This window comes from Myxine glutinosa, chromosome 2, assembly GCF_964187855.1.
Source record: "Myxine glutinosa chromosome 2, kmMyxGlut1.1, whole genome shotgun sequence".
Taxonomy (NCBI): Eukaryota; Metazoa; Chordata; class Myxini; order Myxiniformes; family Myxinidae; genus Myxine; species Myxine glutinosa.
The window spans coordinates 143,811,024-143,832,138 of record NC_136262.1 but is presented as its reverse complement, the minus strand read 5'-3'; the positions used below and the strand labels follow the sequence as shown (position 1 = coordinate 143,832,138).

Here is a 21,115-nt window from a genome sequence, read left to right as displayed (position 1 = left end):
TAATAAATAAATATTTCAGGGTGGTATGCTGGTAGCAGTAATGGCAAAGTGTATATAATAAATAAATATTTTACCATGCTGGTCTAATGGGTCTAAAGCATCTTATGGATCTTTGTGGTCTTTAATGGTCTTCGGGGTCTTTTGGGTATTTTGGGTCCTCTGGGTATTTGGAGGTTAACACACTGCGTGTCATTTAACACACTGTTTTTCACAGTTAACACACTGTTTTGGGTCATCTGCGTGTTTTGGGATTTTAAGGGTCTTCGTGGTCTTTAATAGTCTTCGGGGTCTTTTGAGTCTTCGGGATCTTTTGGGTATTTTGGGTCCTCTGGGTATTTGCAGTATTTTGGGTCATCTGTGTGTTTTGGGATTTTAAGGGTCTTTTGGGTCAGAGGTTTTTTGTGGTATTTTGGGTCTTCGGGGTCTTCTGGTTGTTTGGGGTCTTTTCGGTATTTTGGGTCTTTTGGGTCATCAAGGTTTTTTGGGTCTTTGGGGTTTTTTCGGTCTTCAGGGTATTTTGGGTCGTGGGGTGTTTTGAGTCTTTGGGTTATTTTTGGTCCTCTGGGTCTTTAAGGGCATTTTGGGTATTTAGGGGTCTTGTTGGTCTTAAAGGGCTTGGGAGACTTAAAGACTCTTCTTGGGAGACTTAATAGATCTACGTAATTAATAAACAAGATGCAACGGATGTTCAAACAGTACGTAATTAATAGATGTATAGTCACACCGCTTCACCGCCTCACGACTTCACACAGACCGTGCCTTTTGGTTTTATATATATTTCAAGAAGAGGTAGATGTTTTGGTCACAAATATAATGTACAAATATACATACATACATACATACATACATACATACATACATACATACATGTACATATACATACATACATACATACATACATACATGTACATATACATACATATATACATACATATATACATACATACACATATACATACATACATGTACATATACATACATATATACATACATACATACATACATGTACATATACATACATATATACATACATAACCATATACGTTTGCTCTATTATGATGAGATGTGAATATTAACGAAGTTTACATAATTAGTTTCGAGCGGAGGTTTTGGTCCCAAAAGATAAACCCCAGGTGGGACGACGCCCGTTTGGGGGTTAAAATCGAGCACGTGCTGCATGTACAATGTTTCTACAAGCAAGACGTGCTCACAGGTGCGTGAGACAGATCCACCTGCCAGCGCGATGTCCCCACAGTGTATGTCTGAACACGGCACGCGAAAAGGTGTAACTCGCGGTACCGCCCGGGACACGTAACCACATCGTGCACCTTTAGCACCTCGGTGAAGAAGAAGCAGGAGTAAAGCGCCGGCACCGATCGCCGTAACCACAGTGAAGGTGCTGGGGAAGTCGCTCGCATTTTGTGCCATTTCACATGACACGGTCCTCGCCCTGCAGCGAACTCAGGTAGCGAATGCGAACCGGAGCCGTTCAGGTTACGGTGACGCGCCAAGCGCTCAAGGTCCACATGCCGACGATGGCAGAGGACGATGTGCCAGCCAAGGACGATGTGCCAGCCAAGGCCGACGATGCGGGGCACAAACTGGTTTTCCCTGTGTCGGAGCCGAGTTCGTCCGGGATTGATAAAACAATTTGCAGCGCAAACAAAGGTGCTTACAGGTGTGAGTGCGATCAACACACTGAGTCATAGAGATGGGTGTACATGTGCAGGCACGCGTACAATCGGGGTATACAATCGTCATCAGGTAACGTGCTCTCCTCTTCACTTACACATCATTATCAGGCAAAGTCCTCTCCTCTTCACTTACACATCATCAGGCAAAGTGCTCTCCTCTTCACTTACACATCATCATCAGGTAACGTGCTCTCCTCTTCACTTACACATCATCATCAGGCAAAGTGCTCTCCTCTTCACTTACACATCATCATCAGGCAAAGTGCTCTCCTCTTCACTTACACATCATCAGGCAAAGTGCTCTCCTCTTCACTTACACATCATCATCAGGTAACGTGCTCTCCTCTTCACTTACACATCATCATCAGGCAAAGTGCTCTCCTCTTCACTTACACATCATCATCAGGCAAAGTGCTCTCCTCTTCACTTACACATCATCAGGTAACGTGCTCTCCTCTTCACTTACACATCATCATCAGGCAAAGTGCTCTCCTCTTCACTTACACATCATCAGGCAAAGTGCTCTCCTCTTCACTTACACATCATCATCAGGTAACGTGCTCTCCTCTTCACTTACACATCATCAGGCAAAGTGCTCTCCTCTTCACTTACACATCATCATCAGGTAACGTGCTCTCCTCTTCACTTATACATCATCATCAGGCAAAGTGCTCTCCTCTTCACTTACACATCATCATCAGGTAACGTGCTCTCCTCTTCACTTATACATCATCAGGCAAAGTGCTCTCCTCTTCACTTACACATCATCATCAGGTAACGTGCTCTCCTCTTCACTTATACATCATCAGGCAAAGTGCTCTCCTCTTCACTTACACATCATCATCAGGCAAAGTGCTCTCCTCTTCACTTATACATCATCAGGCAAAGTGCTCTCCTCTTCACTTACACATCATCATCAGGTAACGTGCTCTCCTCTTCACTTACACATCATCAGGCAAAGTGCTCTCCTCTTCACTTACACATCATCATCAGGTAACGTGCTCTCCTCTTCACTTATACATCATCAGGCAAAGTGCTCTCCTCTTCACTTACACATCATCATCAGGTAACGTGCTCTCCTCTTCACTTATACATCATCAGGCAAAGTGCTCTCCTCTTCACTTATACATCATCAGGCAAAGTGCTCTCCTCTTCACTTACACATCATCATCAGGTAACGTGCTCTCCTCTTCACTTATACATCATCAGGTAACGTGCTCTCCTCTTCACTTACACATCATCATCAGGTAACGTGCTCTCCTCTTCACTTACACATCATCAGGCAAAGTGCTCTCCTCTTCACTTACACATCATCATCAGGCAAAGTGCTCTCCTCTTCACTTACACATCATCAGGCAAAGTGCTCTCCTCTTCACTTACACATCATCATCAGGTAACGTGCTCTCCTCTTCACTTACACATCATCATCAGGTAACGTGCTCTCCTCTTCACTTACACATCATCATCTGCACCACCCCTGTGGATGAAACGCCTTAGACATTTCCGAAGCAATGAAAATAAGAAACATTCGTTTTGATGATTTTTCTTACATCAACAAGTTGATAAATTTTAAAAGTCTCTGATAACATTATTATTACTAGGGCATGCCCGTACTATATCTATATCTAAAATTATATCCCCCCCCTCTATTTACATGAAATGGTTTGGTCCAAAGCGAACGGCTTGCGAGTACGGTGACAATCCCCCCCCTCTATTTACATGAAATGGTTTGGTCCAAAGCGAACGGCTTGCGGAGTTTGGTAAAGAAATCGCCATAGCGTGCACAAACGCGCAGGAAAGCGAAAGAATCGCAAATTAGTTTTAATTAGTTTTAAAACATAGTTTAACGCCAACATAGCGGCAACATAGTTTGCCAACGTGAAATAAATGAATACGCTCTCAAATGTGCCGTCCGAGGCAGAGTCTGTTCGCCACGTTCGGCACACGTGATAACTCGCTGCTCTCTGATTGGTTGAATCGTTTTTTGGACATAGCTCGGTAACTACTTGTCCGATTAATATGAAACCTTGAAAAGGCACATCCTCGGGTCCCCAGCAATATACCTGGCAAGTTTCAAGTATATCGGACCGGTAGTTGTCGAGAAACAGCGGTCGCATACACACACACACACACACAGAGATTACTGGAATTATAGATAGACTAGGGCATGCCCGTACTATATCTATATCTAAAATTATATCCCCCCCTCTATTTACATGAAATGGTTTGGTTCATGAAATGTTTTGGTTCATTCGCAACGCCAAAGCGAACGGCGAACGCTTTACATGAAATGGTTTGGTGCATGAAATGTTTTGGTCCATTCGCAACGCCAAAGCGAACGGCGAACGGCTTGCGAGTACAGTGACAATCCCCCCGGGGTTTTTATTAGTTTTAAAACATAGTTTAACGCCAACATAGCGCCAACATAGTTTGCAAACGTGAAATAAATGAATACGCTCTCAAATGTGCCATCCGAGGCAGAGTGTGTCCGCCACGTTCGGCACACGCGATAGCTCGCTGCTCTCTGATTGGTTGAATCGTTTTTTGGACATAGCTCGGTAAGTAATTGTCCGATTAATATGAAACCTTGAAAAGGCACATCCTCGGGTCCCCAGCAATATACCTGGCAAGTTTAAAGTATATCGGACCCGTGGTTGTCGAGAAACAGCGGTCACAGACAAACAAACAAACGTACAAACGTACAAACGTACAAACAAACACACAGAGATTACTGGAATTATAGATAGATTATTGTTGATATTATTATTTCCTGTATCTATGAGCAAATATAAAGAGTAAGCACAATGAATTACAGATAATAATAAATGCACGATATCTATATTGATTATATTATATTGATTATATTATATTGATTATATTATATTATATTATATTATATTATATTATATATTATATTATATTCTTCTTTCTAATTAACTTGGCAATATATATGAGTGGAAATCAACATCCGATCGTGTCCTGTATAATTTTGCCTTTTGTCTCATGTTTTTAAACCAGGTCGTATGAAATTTTGTTTTTAACTGCATTTTAAATTCCAATGTGTATATATATGTATTAGTGTGTGTATATGTGTAGGCCTATGTATATGTATATGTGTATGTATATGTATTAGTGTGTGTATATGTGTGTAGGCCTATGTATATGCATATGTGTATGTATTTGTGGATGTCTATGTATTAGTGTGTGTATATGTATATGTATTTGTGTATGTATATGTATTAGTGTGTGTATATGTGTAGGCCTATGTATATGTATATGTGTATGTATATGTATTAGTGTGTGTATATGTGTAAAGGTCTATGTATATGTATATGTGTATGTATATGTATTAGTGTGTGTATATATGTGTAGGCCTATGTATATGTATATGTGTATGTATATGTATTAGTGTGTGTATATATGTGTGTAGGCCTATGTATATGTATATGTGTATGTATTTGTGGATGTATATGTATTAGTGTGTGTATATGTGTAGGCCTATGTATATGTATATGTGTATGTATATGTATTAGTGTGTGTATATGTGTAGGCCTATGTATATGTATATGTGAATGTATTTGTGGATGTCTATGTATATGTATATGTATATTTACAGTCACGTGAAAAAGTAAGTACACCCCATGTAAAGTTTTGACTTTTTCAACATATTTCAACATACAGCTATTTGATCTTCATTTCAACAATATTGATAGATAAAGGTGATATAATATAACAAATATCATGAAACATTTACATTTTGTAGTCCATTGTATAATTTAAATAAACATAAATGCAAATTTCGCATGTGGATAAAGTAAGTACACCCTTGGCTCTAATAGGTGGTATTGCCCCCTTTGGCAGAAACAACCTCAAGTAGGCGTTTCTTATAACTGTCTACCAGTCTCTGACATGGACTGGGAGAAATTTTTGCCCACTCCTCCATGCAGAATTCTTTCAGCTGTGCGATGTTTGAGGGGGTTCTTGCATGCACAGCTCGTTTCAAATCCCCCGACAACATCTCGATGGGATTTAGATCCGGGCTTTGACTTGGCCATTCCAGAACCCTCCATTTGTTTCTTTTCAGCCATTCCTTGGTGGATTTACTGGTATGTTTAGGGTCATTGTCATGTTGAAAGGTCCACCTTCGATTGAGCTTCAACTTTCCGACAGATGGCCTCACATTATCCTCATTATCCTCTGGTACAATGAAGAATTCATAGTGGATTCTATGATGGTGAGCTGCCCAGGCCCTGATGCAGCAAAGCTGCCCCAAACCATAATATTTCCACCACCATGCTTTACAGTTGGTATTGGGTTCTTGTGGTCAAATGCTGTCTTTGGTTTTCGCCAAACATGTCTTCTGGTACTGTGGCCAAATAGCTCTACCTTTGACTCATCTGTCCAGAGAACATTGCTCCAGAAGTGCTGGTCTTTGCCTAGGTGTTCATTGGCAAACTTTAGTCTTGCCCTGATGTTCTTTCTGGACAGCAAAGGTTTCCTCCTGGCACACCTCCCATGTAGATCAAATTTGTGCAGCCTCTTTCTAATGGTAGACTCATGCACTTTGACATCAACAGTGGCAAGAGCTACCTGTAGGTCCCGTGATGACATTCTGGGGTTCTTAGAGACTTCTTTCAGCATCTTGCGGTCTGCCCTCGGGCTGAACTTGCTGGGGCGGCCTGGCCTGAACAAGTTGGCAGTTGTTTGGAATCTCCTCCACTTGTAGATGATCTTCCGGACAGTTGAATGATTGATTTAAAATTGTTTGGAGATCTTTTTAAATCCCTTTCCAACCTCGTAGGCATCTATAACCTTCTTTCTGAAGGCCTCAGAGAGCTCTTTTGATCTAGGCATGGTGATGCCGAACACTTTTTTTTTTCTTTTTTTAAATACTGAATCGAGGCTCGTGAAAGAGCTGACAACCAGGAGGGAAAGACAGCACAGGGGGACCACGAGGGAAAGACAGTACAGGGGGAAACATTCATTAAAACACATTCAACAAAAAGACATCCAGGAACACAGCACAGGGGGACCACGAGGGAAAGACAGTACAGGGGGAAACATTCATTAAAACACATTCAACAAAAAGACATCCAGGAAAGACAGTACAGGGGGACCGCGAGGGAAACACAGTACAGGGGGAAACATTCATTAAAACACATTCAACAAAAAGACATCCAGGAACACACTTCAACAACAATGAGCAAACCAAACGAAATGTCTGAGGTTTAAATAAGACAGGTTCCTCCAAGATCCTCTCTAACGATGTTCTAATCATTTGCACCTGAGATGGTGCACCTGATTCTAATTTTAGGTATTTGAAGTAGTGATAAATGTAGGGGTGTACTTACTTTTTCCACATGCGAAATTTGCATTTATGTTTATTTAAATTATACAATGGACTACAAAATGTAAATGTTTCATGATATTTGTTATATTATATCACCTTTACCTGTCAATATTGTTGAAATGAACATCAAATAGCTGTATGTTGAAATATGTTGAAAAAGTCAAAACTTTACATGGGTTGTACTTACTTTTTCACGTGACTGTATATGTATGCATATGTGTATGTATTTGTGGATGTCTATGCGTATGTGTGTATGTATATGTATGTGTGAGTGTATATGTGTATTTATATGTGTAGGCCTATGTATATGTTTATGTATATGTTTATGTATTTGTGTAGACCTATGTACTGTATGTGTATATGTGTATGTATATGTGTCGACCTATGTATGTGTATGTGTATATGTATATGTGTGTATGTGTATATGTGTAGACCTATGTATATGTATATGTGTGTATGTATTTGTGTTGGCCTATATGTATATGTATATGTATATGTGTATGTATATGTGTAGACCTATGTATGTGTATATGTATGCACTGTACAGTTAAAATAGCTACTTCTGCTTTCAGTTTCAGTCTGTGAAAGCCACACCCACTGACTGTAAACAAGCAGTCTTTACCTGGTACACTGTGACTCTCAGTTTCAGTACCGTGTACTATAATCTTATTTACCGGCAGCAGGGATCCTCGTGAACTGTGTAATGGGAGCTCACCTGGTAGAATAAAGCAGTATATTACACCGACTAAAGGTATTTTAATAATAATAATAATAATTCATTTATTTTGTATAGCACTTTTCCAGAAGCCCAAAGGCGCTTTGACAGAGTGGAAAACATAATGCATAACAATACATGAAAACAACAATTGCAAAAAGACAAGAATCAATAGGGAAATATTTAAAGCAAAAGGAGGGAGGAGAAGAGATAGTCAGGGGTTAGATGCTGTGGGTTGAATGTTGAATGCAGTGTTGAACAGGTGGGTCTTTAGTGATGTTTTGAATGTGGTGAGTGAGGAGGAGTCTCTGATGGTGTGAGGTAGTGAGTTCCAGAGGGTGGGAGCAGCGATGGAGAAGGCCCTGTCCCCCCAGGATCTGAATTTGGTCAGGATGGAGGGGGTCAGGAGGTTGGTACCAGCAGAGCGGAGGTTGCGGGTGTGAGTGTGTCTGGAGAGGAGGTCAGCCAGGTAGGATGGGGCCAGGTTATGGAGGGCTTTGTATGTCAAGAGGAGGATTTTGTACTGGATTCTCTGGGGGATGGGGAGCCAGTGAAGCTTGTAAAGGACAGGGGTGATGTGGTCACGGGTCCGGGAATGGGTGAGTAGACGGGCAGCGGAGTTCTGAATGTATTGGAGTTTATTGGTGATTTTTGAGGGTGAACCATAAAGGAGGCTATTGCAGTAGTCCAGACGGGAGGTGATGAAGGCGTGGATGAGGGTTTCTGCAGCAGTGGAGGAGAGGGATGAGCGGAGATGGGCAATGTTTTTCAGGTGAAAGAAGGCTGTCTTTGTGATCTGTTTAGTGTATTTGTCGAAGGAAAGGGTTTGGTCAAAGATGACGCCAAGATTCCGGGTGTGAGGGGAGGTGGATACTGGGAAACCGTCGATGTTGAGGGCAAAGTTATGGGTGGATTTTGTGAGCGTTTTTGGGCCAATGATGATTATTTCAGATTTATCATAGTTAAGTTTGAGGAAGTTGATTTGAAGCCAGGATTTTATTTCAGTGATGCAGTTTGTCAGGATAGAGTGGGTGTCGGTGGAGACGGACTTGGTGGAGATGAAAAGCTGGATGTCATCGGCGAAGCAGTGGAATTGGAGACCATGACGGCGGATTAAGTGACTGAGGGGGGACAGGTAAAGGATGAAGAGGAGGGGGCCAAGAACTGAACCTTGGGGGACACCTTGGGGGAGGGGAGCAGTGGGGGATTTGCAGTTATTGATGGAGATGAACTGGCGTCTGTCAGAGAGGTATGATTTAATCCAAGAGAGGGCAGTGCCGGTAACGTTAAAGGTGGATTCAAGTCGGGTGAGGAGGATGGTGTGATCGATGGTGTCAAAGGCAGCGCTGAGGTCGAGGAGGACGAGAATGTTGAGGTTGCCAGCGTCAGAGGAGAGGAGAAGGTCGTTGGTGATTTTGAGGAGAGCAGTTTCAGTACTGTGGTTGGAGCGGAATCCGGATTGGAATGTTTCATACAGGTTATTGGCAGAGAGATGATGTTTGAGTTGAGTGGCTACAGCGCGTTCCAAAACTTTTGACAGAAAGGGTAGGTTGGAGATGGGTCTGAAGTTGTTTAGGGTGTCAGGGTTTAGACCAGGTTTTTTTAGAATGGGGGTAACAGCAGCAATTTTGAGGGAAGGTGGGACGATGCCTGTAGACAGGGAGGAGTTTAGTGTTGCAATGATAAGTGGAGAGAGAGCAGGGAGGGAGGCCTTGACAAAGCTGGAGGGGATGGGGTCAAGAGTGCAGGTGGCAGTTTTCATTCCTATGAGGAGTTCAGAGAGGTCAGTAGGGGAGATTGGGGAGAACCGAGACAGGGGATGGCAGGACAAGGGGGGGCAGGTGGTTGGAGGGGGAGCGGGTGCGGCGGTCGTCAAGCTGTTGTAGATGTTGTCAATTTTGCGTTGGAAGAAAGAGAGGAAGGAGATGCAGTCGTCTACTGTGAATGACTGGGTGGTGGTGTTCAGGGGGCGGAGGAGTTTGTTTATTGTCGAGAAGAGTGCTTTTGGGTTTCCGGAGCCAGAGTGGATAATTTGAGAGTAGTAGGCGGAGCGGGCGCGAGAGAGGGCATCTTTGTAGTGTTGTAGGTGGTCCTTGTAGGCTTGGGAGTGAACTGTGAGACCCGTTTTATTGCGGAGTCTTTCAAGTTGGCGAGCACGAGTTTTCATCAGGCGGAGTTCAGGGGTAAACCAGGGAGCAGAATGGGTGAAAGAAACTGTTTTGGTTTTTACAGGCGCAAGCTGGTCAAGGCAGGAGGAGAGAGTGTGGTTGTAGTAGTCAGTGAGGTCGGAAGGGGTGTGGAGGTCAATGAAGGGAGAAGTGGACATTTTTTCAGAGAGGGTGGATGAGAATGAGGTAGGTGAAAGAGCGTTTAGCTTACGGAAGGTGATAGTGCGATAACGTCTTGGTGTTGGGGCGGGGATGTTGATGGTCAGAGTGATGGCTAAGTGGTCAGAGAGGGTGAGGTCGGAGCCAGAGAGATGGTGCAAATTTAATCCAGTGGAGCAGACAAGGTCCAAAATGTGACCACGGATATGGGTAGGAAAGTCGACATGTTGAGTGAGGTTAAAGCAGGTGAGTAAATCAGTGAAGTCAGTGGTTATTGTGGAGTCAGTGGAGTCCATGTGGATATTGAAATCACCAAGGAGGAGGATTGAGGGGGAGAGGGAACATAGCTGGGTCAGAAAGTAGAAGTCAGACAGGAATGATGGGTGTGGTTTGGGAGGGCGGTAGACGACAGCCATGACTGACTGCGTGCGACCAGAGAGTTTAAAAGCCAGGTGTTCAAATGATGGAGCAGATGAGATGGAGATGAGGTTGGTCTTGATGTCTTGACGGTGGATAACAGCAATTCCACCACCTCGGCCCTCCGAGCGTGGTTTTTTGACGTAGAATATCCATTGGGTGTGGTGAGGTTGAGTGTGTTGTAGTCCAGAGGTTGTTGCCAGGTTTCGGTGAGACAGAGAAAGTCCAGTTTCCAGTCCAGAGAAAGTCCAGTCCAGGGTGTTGAACAGGGTGAGCTTGATGTTGTTTTGAACAGCAGGGATGAATTCAGGTGATTTAGCCAGGGTTCGTAGGCAGGAGGTGCGATCGTGTGCGTTGCTGTGACCAGGTGCGCTGGGACGAAGAGTGAGAGTGCGCTGAGCCGACCAGAGGACGGGGATGGAGTGACCTGATTGCAAATAAACAAACTTACGACCGGAGCCACGGTGAATGTACCTGGGTCGTCGGAGGAGTCCATTTGATTTGATGGCAGAGATGCATGATGGGGTGGAGTGGGTATTGAGCAGAAGGAGCCTTGCGGCGGAGTACCGCAGAGCCATGCCAGGCAGGAGCGGAGAGACGAGACGAGGCCAAGGTTGAGGAGGTGAAACAATGGTCCCAACCCACGAGAGCAGGCCCAAGGAAACGAAGGAGCCAGGTAGGTGAAGCCAGGAGCAGAGCCGGGACCAAGCAGAGGGCAGGCAGGAGCAAAGAGACGATCACGAGGCCAAGGTTGATCACGGCAAAGCGGCAAATGCAGCGGAAATCGACCGCCGCCGCTACAAATCTAGATCACGGCGGGAAACCGCCACCAAACCGCTGCGATGGTCACGACCCACGAGAGCGCGCCCGAGGAAACAGTGAGCAGGCGAAGGAGCCGGGCAGGCGAAGCAGGGAGCAGAGCCGGGACTATGCGGAGGGCAGACTCAATGGCCAAAAAATCCGCACGACCACCAAAAAAGAAAGCAACTGACAGTGGCCCGGTCGAAGAAGCGGCGAGCATGTGACGCCTGCGTCCTCTTCATACCGGACCGGAAGCGGAAGATCAAGATTTTAAGCAGTGTCACGGTATTTAAACCAATATCAATGGATGAAAGAAGACAAGGCACCAAGTAGAATCATATTAACGACTATTATTAACGAGTCATATTAAGACTTTAAACAAAAATAATAACAACAATAATAATAATACCTATTTTGGGGGGCAACCAGCCCGCTCCCCCGTAGACGCCTTAGACTCTGATTTTTCGAATACCATGACCAAATGTTGGTACATCACGGGTGATGAACTGAAGGTTGTGATCGTTTCATCGGAATTTTGTGTAGTTTCTGAAAAGAAAATAAACACCTATTTTGGGGGGCAACACCCCAATGGATCCCATTATGTCCCAATTTTCTTAGTGCCGTGAACAAACCTCGGTAGAACACGGGAGATGAAGGTTGTGGTCAAGTTTCATCGAAATAGTTGTGTAGTTTCAGAGGAAAAGCAAATTCCTCTTTTTTGGGGAGGAGGTGGGGTCAAACCTGGATCCACTTTGACCCCCGGTAGACTTCATTAGGCCCTGACTTTTTTATTAATGCCGTGAACAAACTTGAGATGCAACATACCAAATATAATTTGTGCAAAGTTTGGTCACAATCCCATCAGCGGTTTCGGAGAAGAAGTTTCAAGTGTTTATGGACGGACGGACGGACGACGCGCCATTGCATAAGCTCCACTGAACTTCGTCCCAGGTGAGCTAAAATAAGGTGTATGTGTGTCAGGCAGCCCTTATTGGTCAGAAGTCTTGCAGCAGAGACTGGTCAGGCACAGGGTTCACAGTGACCATTTCAGTGGAGATGATGTTTACGTTTATGAAGACCAGTGATGAACTATTGAGGGGAATTGAGTCTTCTTAAGGAAGGGACTGGACCCGTTATTACCGAAGGTGAACTGAGGTTGTTTTCACCCCTTGCTGTTTGTTAATTGGGCAAAAAAAAAATTTGGACAAGTATGTTGATCGTTTTGTGTGTGTTTGTTTGTTTGTTTGTTTGTGTGTGTTTGTCTGTCCGCTCACTTATACCTGCCTACAGGTCACAATTTTAAACTGATCTTGACAAAACCTCACCAAATGGTAGGGTTGGTGGTCCGACAGAATTCTATTTTTTTGAGGTCAAAAGGTCAACATAGACCAAAGGTCAACAACCTTTTCAAATTTCTAAAATCCACAATTTTCATCTGATTGATTTGAAATCTAAATATGATTTGCAAATCAGCTTACTGAAATCAACCAACAATTATATATGAGGTCAACATAGGCCAAAAGGTCAACATAGGCCAAAAGTTCAACATAGGCCAAAAGGTCAACAACCTTTTCAAAGTTCTAAAATCCTCAATTTCATCCGATTGACTTGAAATCTGAATAGGATTTACATATCGGCTAATTGAAATCAACCAACAATTATATTTGAGATCAACATAGGCCAAAAGGTCAACATAGGCCAAAGGTCAACAACCTTTTCAAAGTTCTAAAATCCTCAATTTCATCCGATTGACTTGAAATCTGAATAGGATTTGCAAATCAGCTCACTGAAATCAACCAACAATTATATATGAGGTCAACATAGGCCAAAAGGTCAACATAGGCCAAAAGTTCAACATAGTCCAAAAGGTCAACAACCTTTTCAAAGTTCTAAAATCCTCAATTTCATCCGATTGACTTGAAATCTGAATAGGATTTACATATCGGCTAATTGAAATCAACCAACAATTATATTTGAGATCAACATAGGCCAAAAGGTCAACATAGGCCAAAGGTCAACAACCTTTTCAAAGTTCTAAAATCCTCAATTTCATCCGATTGACTTGAAATCTGAATAGGATTTGCAAATCAGCTCACTGAAATCAACCAACAATTATATATGAGGTCAACATAGGCCAAAAGTTCAACATAGTCCAAAAGGTCAACAACCTTTTCAAAGTTCTAAAATCCTCAATTTCATCCGATTGACTTGAAATCTGAATAGGATTTACATATCGGCTAACTGAAATCAACCAACAATTATATTTGAGATCAACATAGGCCAAATTTCTAAAATTGTCAATTTTCCTCTGATTAATTTAAAAGTTGAAAACAATTTGCATATCAGGTCACAGAATTCAACCACCAATTATTTGTGAGGTCAAAAGGATACTCTGCTACTTTGTGCCATGCTACTTTGTTCTCTCTTGCCAAGTGTCGCTCTATGAGTGATTTTTCATTTGTCTGGCTGTGCGCAGTATATCTCAAAGTTAATATGGATGGATTCAGCCGAAACTTGGTGGACTGGTTAGGAATGTGACCACGATTAATTGATTACGCGTTGGTGAAGATCTGGATCCGGATACTAGATGTTTTATTTTTATTTTAAAGGGATTCTTCACTATTGAGAGATGGGGCCAAAAACCATATATAGCATGAAATTCTGAAAAAGTTTTGGCCGAGTTATGACAAAACTTTGTGGATGACCGAATAAATAACCAAATCACGTTGTGAGGCACATAGGACCTGTCAAGGCAGTTTCATTAGCAAAGGAGTACGTACAATCCTGGACGCGTCACCACTCCGACGCAGGACACTCGAATGGCATATTACCCCGGTAAGCTGGTACTCATTTTGCTGACCTGAGAAGGATGACAGGCTGAGTCAACCCACCTGGTGTTATTTGAACGACACAACAAGGGCTTGAACTCAAGACGCTAAGATCTTAAGCCAGCCACCATAACTGTTAATCTAACAATAGTCCATGTACCAGTAGCGTTCTAGTTGTATGACCGTGCATTATGGCCCTTTGGCAACCATATCTCAGACATGTATGGACCGATTTTGTTCACACTTGACACAAAGACAATACATAAGGGTATACATAAGACACATCATTTTGTTTTATGATTTGATCCAAGATGGCCGACTGGCGGCCATTTTAGTTATAAAAACCCAATGTTGCACACGTCCTCGACCATTTCTCGGAAATACATGTTATTTCTTGGACGTGTGTTGTTCAACCTCGGCACGCAGATAATGAATGAGGGCTTACATAAGCACGTCTTTTTCTTTCGAGATTAGATCCAAGATGGCCGACTGGCGGCCATTTTAGTTATAAAAACCCAATGTTGAACACGTCCTCAACCATTTCTCGGAACTGCATTTTTTTCTCGGACGTGTGTTGTTCAATCTTTGCACGCAGATAATGAATGAGGGCTTACATATGCACGTCTTTTTCTTTCGAGATTAGATCCAAGATGGCCGACTGGCGGCCATTTTAGTTATAAAAACCCAATGTTGAACACGTCCTCAACCATTTCTCGGAACTGCATTTTTTTCTCGGACGTGTGTTGTTCAATCTTTGCACGCAGATAATGAATGAGGGCTTACATATGCACGTCTTTTTCTTTCGAGATTAGATCCAAGATGGCCGACTGGCGGCCATTTTAGTTATAAAAACCCAATGTTGAACACGTCCTCAACCATTTCTCGGAACTGCATTTGTTTCTCGGACGTGTGTTGTTCAATCTTTGCACGCAGATAATGAATGAGGGCTTACATATGCACGTCTTTTTCTTTCGAGATTAGATCCAAGATGGCCCACTGGAGGCCATTTTGTTACTTAAACGTGTCCCCAACCATTTATTGAACAGGCATAGTTCGATTTTGTTGAAACTTGGCACAAGCACAGCACATGGTGGCATACACGTGCACCTCACTTTATTTTCCGATCTGATCAAAGGTGGCCGACTGGTAGACTAGCGGCCATTTTAGTTGTAAAAAAAAAAAAAACTCCAGTGTTGAACACGTCCTCAACCATTTCTCGGACATGCATTTTCCAGTCTTGTCCAAACTTGGCAGCCAGAAAATAAATTATGGGTTACATATTCACATGATTTGTTTGCGAGATCAGATCAAATATGGCCGACAAGCGGCTATTTTGTTACTTAAACGTGTCCCCAATCATCTCTCGACATGCATGGACTGATTTTGTTCAAACTTGGCACAAAGACAATACATGAGAGTATACATATGCAGAAAATTTTGTTTTGTAATCTAACCGACTGACTAGTTCTAACTCCATACAGCAAAATTACTAAAACCACGCGGGCTATTACTTTTTATGTCCTCTTCTTCTTGTTTGAGGTAAAAGGTTCAAAATCGTCAATTGTCATGCGATTGACCTGAAATTTGGACAGAATTTGCTTATTTGGTCACTAGATTGATTCACCAATCAAACGCTGGAGGCGTATTGTGTTTTTCTTGGGTCAAAAGTCAAAGTTGCATAAAATCGTCAATTTTCATTGAACTTGAAATTTGAACAGTGTTTGCATGTTACGTCACTGAAGCCTCTTGTTTGATTTTACCAGGATTTTGCAGATTCCCAATGGGATGTGCTGCATGATCCGGTGCTCCAATCGGAGGGATGTATACTGCCTAAATATTTGGCATCTCATTGAAATTCATAAATTGCATTGTTCAATTTTATGGTAGGGCATCATCTTTTTGGTGTCCGACGGGAGCATTTTGTGGATGGTAAATATCACTCTTGTTGCAACAGAGTTGTAGCATTGTGAAATCACCTGTTTAATTTTTTGAGATTTTACCTCTTCATGACAGCTTAAGGTAAGCCACGCAATTCCTGGGTCCAATGGAAACGACCTAGGACCGATTGACGATTTTGCACTGTATGCATCCACAGATGAGAATGGATGAGGACGAAACGGAACAAACAGAACATCAGAGAAGGAGAGAAAGGGGGGGGGGGGGGAACACGAACAAATAGAGTTTAAGGCCAAGATAAAGGCAGACTTGGATAAATTATAGGTGTGGAGAGTAAGAGAGAAAATGCCCTTAAAGACCCAGAGGGCCCAAAATAACCCAAATACTCAAAACACCCCAAGACCCAAAATACCCTGAAGACCAAGAAGACCCAAAAAGACCCAAAAAACCTTGATTACCCAAAATACCGAAAAGACCCCAAACACCCAGAAGACCCCGAAGACCAAAAAGATCCCAAATACCCAAAAGACCCCAAAAAACCTTGATTACCCAAAATACCGAAAAGACCCCAAACACCAAGAAGACCCCGAAGACACAAAATACCACAAAAAAAACCTCTGACCCAAAAAACCCCAAAGACCCTTAAAACCCTAAATGCATGGGGTGGACAAGATCAATACAATCAATATCCTCAGGAAGGAAAAACTGGAAATTTGGAGGGAGATGGGTTTGTGGTCGCAGGGGGAGGATGGGAGGTTAACGAGGGTAGAAGATATCATTGTTTTGGATGGGGGTGACCTGGTATGGTGGCACACAGCTGTTCTGAAGACTTGGAGGGAAGAACGATGTTGAAGAGAATGTGGAAGTTGGCTCCACTGGCAGGACAAAGTGTGTGGAGGCGAGAAGTGATTGTCAATGTCTTGACCCCTATTCTAACTCAAAAAATAAAATAGGAGCTTTCTTTATTGAAGTCCAATATTCGCACTAAATCACTTCTAATGGAGGGTGCAATTTTCCTTTTTCGAGTCTTTGTGTACTGACTGAGATAAAGCAGATGCCAATGACATGCTACACATTATTATATGCAACCTTCTAGGTAACTACACGCAGTGGGCCGATAGGACAAAATATCTGGAACGCACACCTTAACTCTAACCCTAATCCGGTTTGCGGAACGAACTTGTAAGCGGAGGATGGTTCACAAGATTCCACCTCTGCGGATTCCTTCCTGTGCAGAATAACACTAGCCAGGTGAAGATACAGTAATACACCTCTCAATGAGTGTGCAAAGGTCCCAGGAATTGGAAGCCAAACTACTTTGCATTCTACCATATTGAAAAAAAAAAACTTTTTTTTTTCATAAATAAAACTACTTCCTTGAATGTCCACCTCGTCGGTGAGAGGGATCAAAATTTGCACAAACCCTTCGGTTTCCTTCCAATGAAAAACAAACTCACAAGCACATTGTCCGAGCATCTCTTGCTCACCTTCGATCCTTTCTTCCCCATCCCATCGCCATTTTTGATATTTCTGATACCGATTGGGACAAAATTGTTTTCTTGTCAATCAGAACATCAAAAAGTAAATAATAATTTTGTATAATACATGTGCAATGTTCATACTTGAGTCTTCACATCACTCACTGCCCTGACCATCGATAAGGAGGGACACTCCAGTGCAGCCTGAGAACGTGCTCGGTCCATAGACATTGATGTACATGGCCTTTTTGAACATGCAAAAAGACCAAGAAGTTCCCAGATTCGTTTGTTTTCAGTTTGAAATGCCAATAACAATCATCCATATACTTTTTTTTTCTTCCTTTTTTGTATACAATATCGAGGCTCGTGAAGAGCTAACATTAATCACAAAAAGAAAACGAATACATAAAACATATAATAAGGGGAGCGGTAGACAAGATGGGGAGAGAAGGGGAAGAACACAAACACAACATTTGAGAGCAGGGACATCGGGAGATCTGTGGGAGGGAGAGGGCTTGGGGGGAGGATGCGTGGGAGAGATTAAAAAAAAAAAACACATGGACACTGCTAGGACTTCCAGGAAAGAAGTTGGTATTTCAAAAAAGTGGATCTGGGGTGAATTAGCGGGGGTAGAAGAGATCATTTAGGGACACATTTCTCATTTGCAGGGCTTCGGCCGATTTTAGACCCTTTGGATTCATGAAAACGAAGGACTCGTAAAGTCAAAGAACCTTATTTAGGGTTTGCAAATATTTTTTGAATACGATATGTTCCTCAATGCAATCTCAACTCACTTGTGTAGCAATGATTGTTAGCAGTGGAATGTACAACTGGCACAAAGTAAAGTTCTAATCTCAAGGTCATGGGTGCAATTTGAGAGCTTTAAGCCAAGCTGGCGTTTAACTCCAGAACACAGGTCACATTTACCCAGACCAATCACAGTTATGTTTTTACAGCCCTATAAGACATCGATGCAACAATAAAGAGTAAAACTACAATTTCCGCAAAGAGTGCTGTCGGATTGGATGACGTAATACAAGAGCTTTGCAAATGACAGCTAAAAATATTTCACAAACAGAATACGTTGATGCTGAAATGCGCTCTCACATGACGTCATGTTGTTATCAACGGTAATGAATTCCATATGGAAAACAAAGCAGCCTTATGAGATTCCAACTGTGTCTGAGTGCGCACTTCTGTGGCAACAGCGATGCTTTTCTCCTGCTTCTGGAACAAACTTCCCCCACTCCCTTCGATCCCACTCCTCCCTCTAGGTCTTCAAAATAGCTGTTCACCACCATCTCTTGTCTTCCCCCATCCAAAACCTTGATCTTTTCTACCCCCGTTAATTCACCCCAGATACACTTTTTTGAAATTCCGACTTCTTTCCTGGAAGTCCTGGCTGTGTCCATGTGTTTTTTTTTTTTACCTCTCCCACCCCCACTCCCCTCCCTTCCCCTCCTTCCCCAAGCCCTCTCCCTCCCACAGATCCCCGATGTCCCTGCTCTCTAATATTGTACTTGTGTGCTTCCCCGTCTCTCCCCATCTTGTCTCCCACTCCCTTTATTTTATGTTTTATGTGTCTGTTTGATTTTTGCGTGATTATTATTAGCTCTTACATGAGCCTCGATCTTGTATACAAAAAAACCCAAAAACATTTCACTGTATAACACCGACTTGTATAACAATGTATAACACCGACTGCTTGAATAAGCAATTTATAAACCAATGTTGAAATGTGCCCTCCAATGTGTATATGGAAATGATAAAGCAAAACAAAAAATTATAATACAAATGCAACCTGACGTCACACATCAACAGACTCTCCTAATGAAGCAATAGTCATTCAAAACGGTGATATGTGCTTGTAGTGGCAAACACTTTGAAACGCTACAGGTAGCATTGGTAGTATTCCACCGTTTCACCAGGTAGCATTCCACCAGGAATTCCAGACTTTTGAAAACGGTCTAGGAAAGGAAACTGTGCAAATAGCAATCAACACTTTTCCTGACTTGTGGTCGTCTCTTTCAGAAGAACAACTTCATTGGAAGGAAACCCCTGTTACCTTTTTGGGGTCTTTGATTGGCTATGAAGCTCGGATGATGCAAAATACGCATTTCACCCACAAACGAGGAGTCAAAAGTTATACTGGGATATTCAATGATTAATTTCCTCTCTATTGATGCTTCTTTTTTCTTCATTTGAAGATGAAAGGTGAAAAATGTAAACGTGATAAAATGGAATATCTCAGTTTCCTTCATTCATTCGATGCCAATATGAAGTGTTTCTGGTTTGCCAATGACCATAGTGTGGCATGATCTGAAGGTGTGTACTGTATTTTAAATTCTCCTCCCATGTGCATGGTATGACCGTAGTACAGTATGACAAAATTCCGAGGACTGTGAGGTTATCATGTACCTTAAAAAAACACCTTCTCCCAAACCACCAAATCAATTGACTCTAAACTTTACGTGTGTCATTGACTATGCATGGCGATTAAAAGATGATCAGGAAAACATCATTGGTCACATGGTGTGGCAGCCATATTGGATTGAAGGAAAATATTAAGTACAGGCAGTCCCCGGGTTACGAACGAGTTCCGTTTTTAAGTCTGTCTGTAAGTCGAATTTGTATGTAAGTCGGAACAGTTACGTACGGTTCACATCTCGTGTCAATTAGTCAAACGTTTGTCTTAGTATATAGTATATATTTTACCTAAAACATCTATAGGTATAAAAAAAACATTAAAGAAACATTTCTTAAACTGTTTAGATAGAAAAGAAAAGATAATGATTAAAGGTTAACACTTACTCTCGTTCCAATTGATGTCTTGCAAACCTTGAAACGATCATACCTTGATACATCTCTACGAGAGGATGGGCCTGGTGTTGGAGAGGATGGACCTGGTGCTGGAGAGGATGGACCTGGTGCTGGAGAGGATGGACCTGGTGCTGGAGAGGATGGACCTGGTGCTGGAGAGGATGGACCTGGTGCTGGAGAGGATGGACCTGGTGCTGGAGAGGATGGACCTGGTGCTGGAGAGGATGGACCTGGTGCTGGTCAATTTTCTTAAAGTAAACATCAAGGCTTGAACAGAGCTTTTCTCATATTTCTCTTGTCTACCGCTCCCCTTATTATATACTATGTGTGTCTGTTTGATTTTTTTTTCTGTGTGATATATATGTTAGCTCTTCCATGAGCCTCGATTCTGTATACAACCAAAGAAAAAAAACCAAAAAAACCTTTTTTAAATAATAGGCTTTACAGAGGTCGGTACGTAAGTACGGGCGTTCGTATGTCGGACGTTCGTAACCTGGGGACTGCCTGTAATTATATCTCTGAAACCGCTTACCCCATCGATGCGAAATTTTACAATTGTCATCTAGAACCACCATTGCATATAGTTTGAAAATGATGATGTAGTAGGTCACGTGGTTTGGCAGATATCTTGGATAGAAAAACGAACCTTATCCAATAAGCACGAAACTTCACAAACGTGATCCCCTACCCATACATATGCAGAGTGTACATTTTTAAGGTCATATGTCAAGTGGTATGGCAGCCATATTAGCTTGAAAGCCGATATTTAAAAAAACTCCTTCTCTGAAA

The 21,115-nt window shown here is 42.4% G+C and overlaps 2 protein-coding genes across 9 annotated transcripts in view; one reads left to right on the top strand and one right to left on the bottom strand.

Annotated features, from left to right (window-relative positions):
• The window catches only part of LOC137421193 (actin-binding LIM protein 1), a 488,353-nt gene that overhangs the window by 416,967 nt on the left and 50,271 nt on the right, over positions 1 to 21,115 (bottom strand). For 4 of the 8 annotated variants that reach the window (XM_078771767.1, XM_078771769.1, XM_078771773.1 and 1 more), the window contains exon 1: positions 1,338 to 1,574. The exons of 1 other annotated variant lie outside the window; for it this stretch is intronic. In XM_078771767.1, the coding sequence (XP_078627893.1) occupies positions 1,338 to 1,428 (91 nt within the window). In that variant the 5' untranslated portion in view covers positions 1,429 to 1,574. Of the gene's footprint in view, positions 1 to 1,328; positions 1,575 to 21,115 lie in introns of those variants that run through there. 3 more of the 8 variants (XM_078771768.1, XM_078771771.1, XM_078771770.1) reach the window with 1 other exon arrangement.
• LOC144890665 (uncharacterized) lies at positions 1,355 to 20,080 on the top strand. Its single transcript, XM_078771779.1, has 2 exons — positions 1,355 to 1,668; positions 19,538 to 20,080. Exons 1-2 carry the CDS (start codon positions 1,473 to 1,475, stop codon positions 19,672 to 19,674), a joined length of 333 nt encoding a protein of 110 aa, XP_078627905.1. The 5' UTR covers positions 1,355 to 1,472; the 3' UTR covers positions 19,675 to 20,080.